At 49.8% G+C, this 4,175-nt stretch overlaps 1 protein-coding gene across 1 annotated transcript in view; it reads left to right on the forward strand.

Annotated features, from left to right (window-relative positions):
* The window catches only part of MPZL2 (myelin protein zero like 2), a 3,513-nt gene extending 1,261 nt beyond the window's left edge, over positions 1–2,252 (forward strand). The window contains exons 2-5 of the mRNA XM_009636923.1: positions 709–875; positions 1,186–1,393; positions 1,636–1,780; positions 2,192–2,252. Of these exons, the coding sequence (XP_009635218.1) occupies positions 709–875; positions 1,186–1,393; positions 1,636–1,780; positions 2,192–2,252 (581 nt within the window). The remainder of the gene's footprint in view (positions 1–708; positions 876–1,185; positions 1,394–1,635; positions 1,781–2,191) is intronic.
* The last annotated feature ends 1,923 nt before the right edge of the window (positions 2,253–4,175 follow it).

A 4,175-nucleotide genomic window follows, 5' to 3' on the forward strand; every position in this document is an offset into this window, starting at 1 on the left:
AGCGGTTTTCGCCATGGTGTGCATGACTGATAAGCGTATAAAGGAAAGTTCTAGCATGGGAAATAGCAATTGTGTGTTGGGGCTCAGCAGTTCTACTTGAAAGGGCAGGACTGCTTTTCTGAACAAATCTGCTTGGGGAATTGAGTGCAGTAGTGTACCCACTGGTGAAAATGTGACCAGGACAAGCACATGAAAAGTTATATGGTGCCAAGCAGGAGCAAGTGTATATTTAAGGAGGCTTGGCATTTACAACAGCATTGTACCTTCTAGATGTCAAGTTTCCTCCCGCCTGAAGGGAGACATCCCCCCCCCCCCCCAAGGCCCTTGTCCCTGCAGGCAAGTCCTTCTCAGCGGTCCTTTCTCAACCAGTTACCAGATCTGCAAGTGTTTAACTGTGCAGCCACAAAATGGGAAAGCAAGCACTGTACCAGCAGTTCGGACAAATGCAAACTCCCTGGAAACCAGCGCTGTGCAGCTTGCACATCAACTGATAAAATCCTTGAAGCACAGGGGTTCTTCTGGCTTCTGCATATGCAGGATCACCTCCCTCGGTAATTACATGGGTGCGCTTATGACTGTCAGGTTAAACATCAACATGGCTAGATAAGGCAGGCTCCTGCACAGACAAAATGCAGATAAGGAAAAGTGATGAGCTTACTCCTAGACAGTAGTTTTCTTTATCTCTAACCCCCACTGTTTTCCCTGCAGCTCTGTGGCCTGCGGCAGCCGTGGAAGTTCACACTTCCAAGGAGGTGTACGCTGTGAACGGCACTAACCTGCGGTTAAAATGCACCTTTTCCAGCAGCAGCCCGATTAGCCAGCACCTGTCAGTGACCTGGAACTTCCAGCCCGAGGACCTGAGCTCTCATGAGCCAGTAAGTGAGACCCGTACGCTCCATTTCATTGATGCACGCTTGCCCAAACAAAGCAGTCCTGAGGCCCAGCACTGGGTAAGCCCAGTGACTGCAAAAATTCCAGGTGTGGCTGTGGGCAAGCAGAGCTGAAATGCAGAGGCACTATCTTTTGAAATGGCCCCAGAGCTCATCTGATGGCGACTGGGCACACGCAGCTCTCCTTCAGCTTAGGCCATGTGCCTCAGCTGGTGCCACACCGCTTTCATGTGCTGCTTCTGAGCACGAAGACTGCACAGTGCGTAGGAATGACAGCTTCCTCTCTTTCTTGTAGGTATTTTACTACCTGAAGGAGCCCTACAAATCTTCTGGACGGTTTAGAGAGCGAGTCACCTGGGATGGGAATATTGAGCATAATGATGTTTCCATCATTATCTGGAATTTGCAGCCCACTGACAATGGGACTTTCACCTGCCAGGTGAAGAACCCGCCAGATGCTGATGGCACCATTGGTGAAGTGCGACTCAGAGTTGTGCAGAAAGGTGAGAGGCCACCAGAGGTCATGTGAATTTAGCCAGTGTGAAGCATTGGCAGGTCTTCCTCCACATTTGGGAAAATATATGGAAGAAAAGGGATTATAAAGGGAAAGCAGGAGGGTAATTAGTGGATCCAAGGAAAAAAGGAGCCCGAGGAAAGGTTATATTCATGGACACAGGTTCCCAGCCGCATACCAAGAGCCCGCTGTGTGGCCCTCCTGTTCATTTATCTGTTTCTCTCCCTGCAGTGCACTTCTCAGAAATCCACTTCTTGGCGGTGGCCATTGGGTCTGCTTGTATTCTGATGATCATTGTGGTGACAGTTGTGGTTATCTGTCGACACTATCGGAAGAAAGCGCAAGAGAAGAGGATCGAGGTGACAGGCGCTGAACTGTAAGGACAGAGGAGAGAAAGGCATCTGGGAAAGCATGTCAAATACATCTTCGTAGCTTGGACTCTACAATAAGCATCTACAATGCAAAACTGCCAGCACCATTAGCAATAATTGGCTGCTTCCTTGCAGTCAGAACAGAGCCCCAGGCTGGACAAGCTTCGGAGTCCTCATTTTGCTCTTGCCCTTCATAGTGGCTCCTCTCCCAGAGGAGGGTCCAGCTGATGTGGTGGTAGCTGGCAGGTGATCACTCTGGTCTCTCCTCCACAAACCTGGCACTGTGGTCACCATGCATGTAGCATGCTTATTGTCTTCTCATGTAACTTCTTCTTATATGTTATGTATGTTATATGTAACTCAGAATGTGCCTCTGCTGCTCAGAATATCTTTTTTCCCCCTTTTTTTTTAAACAGCAGAGAAAAGGAGAACCTGAAGATTAGAGAAGAAAAGGAAGCCAGTCCGTTAGAAGACTAGAGGTCTCTGATGGTATATACAATGTAGGTATCCATTCCGTTCGAACATCCTTTAATTAATGTCTCAGTGTTCCTGCAGACCGCCTAAGACAGTTTCATGTAGGTATTTCACTTCTATGGCCTTGCTAAGCAAAACCAGAAACAACTGAGACCACTGCCACACTTTGCTCTTGAGGAGCCTTCAGAGGGACTGACAACTGAACGGGCGGTGGAGGCAGAACTGCCTCTCAGCCGTAGAAGAGATTTCTCCGCCCTAGTGTTGAGGATCACTGGTAGGAGAGCCGTTATTGCTGCCTTCCGTGACATGCCTGCTTTGAGAGGAATGACTTCATTTCCTTTCACCAGTTTTGGATCTGCTTTTTGATTCATTTAATCTCTATTGCTTTAGAATTGCTACAGGAAGGCTGAACTGTTTCCAGACTTGCTGGCTTTGCTGAAACATTTCGGCATAATTTTTACCCACTTGTTCCTGAGGTCAGCAGTTGCCTCTACTGTTTTGGTTTTCAACAATAACCCTGAGTAATGCATCTGTTTTGTTTTTCTTATAATCTTTCCTAGGTACTTCTAAAGCAGGTGGTGAAAGCTTGTAATTTCGGATGTTAGAACTGAGCTGAATTACAGACGCCTCACGCTGCGAGTGTGGTATCCCTGCTCAACCTGAAATTCCTGCAAGGAAAGAGGCTGACATTAACACAAGCTGTACATTTCCTTCACTGAAGCAAAGCAGAGGAACTTGCCCCATGAACAAGGACCTTTCCTTAATCTTCACACCTGCAGAACGTGAAGAAAGCTGCTCGGAAGATGAAAACACGCCAAGGGATTTTGAACAAAATGCCAAGATAGCTGATGGAACAGAGACTTTCAAACTGTCTGAGCAGACGCACTCTTGCACCTTACAAGGTGCATGTGTGTTGCCCTATTTTTCCTCCCTCAAAATCCTCTTTGACATCGTGAAAAGGAAGACGGACTATGTGAGGGATCAGGGGAGCAGCCAGTTGCTACGACATACTTTAAATCTCTCTGCTATTTTCAGTGGCAGGTGTTACAGTTCGGGAATGTATGCCGTTTCTTATTAGGGATAACGTTTACCAGCGGGTGCGTTTTTCATGTCAGTCTCTTGCAGCTTTAGTAGGCTTTGTAACCGCGGTAGCTGAGGACACTGCCTTCTGCTGCACAGCGCGCGGCCACGCGCTTCGGCAGCTCCCCTCCTTTTCCCGCTCCCACTCATCCCAACGCTGAGCTCCTTTCCCCCTGGATCGCCCCCTTCCCTCTGAGGGAGCACACCACTGCCAAGCGGGACGCTTCTTCCCCTGCACAGCGCCCTTATGGGCACCATCGCGAGCACCCTGAAACTTTGCCTGGCAGCGGCTGCTGCGGTTCAAGCTCAGAGAGCGCCCTGGGCCGGGGATGCTCCGGTGGTACGCGGTGCCACTGCCACCCGCGGTGCTAAGCAGCATTCCACGGCTGCCAGCACGGCAGCAGGCTTCCAACAACCGCAGCGGTACCCCTCCTGCGCCGGCTGCCATTTATTGCCCATCTCTCCCCTGCGTTCCACGCGCCCGCTTAGCGCATACCCTGCACCGCCACAGGCTTAATCTCTGCAAGGCAAACGAAACCCCAGATGATTGAAACCACAGAGCCACTGCCGTGTTTAACCAGCACCAAATCAGAACATCAGCCCGTTTCTTTAAAGAGTATCTTGATGACTTTATAGCCCTACCTGCACTGTGCTGGCCAGATTATCTGTTTGTACGCTTTCGTTTGGGATCGCATGTGTCATAAATAAACACGCCATGTGAGCCCTCCCCTGGAGCCCTGTGTCCAGCTCGGGAGCCCTCAGCACCAGGAGGACATGGAGCTGTTGGAGCGGGGCCAGAGGAGGGCTACTAAAATGATCCAAGGAGCTATTAAAATGCTCCGAGGG

This window comes from Egretta garzetta, unplaced genomic scaffold (assembly GCF_000687185.1).
Source record: "Egretta garzetta isolate BGI_Z169 unplaced genomic scaffold, ASM68718v1 scaffold134, whole genome shotgun sequence".
In the NCBI taxonomy this organism is placed as follows: domain Eukaryota; kingdom Metazoa; phylum Chordata; class Aves; order Pelecaniformes; family Ardeidae; genus Egretta; species Egretta garzetta.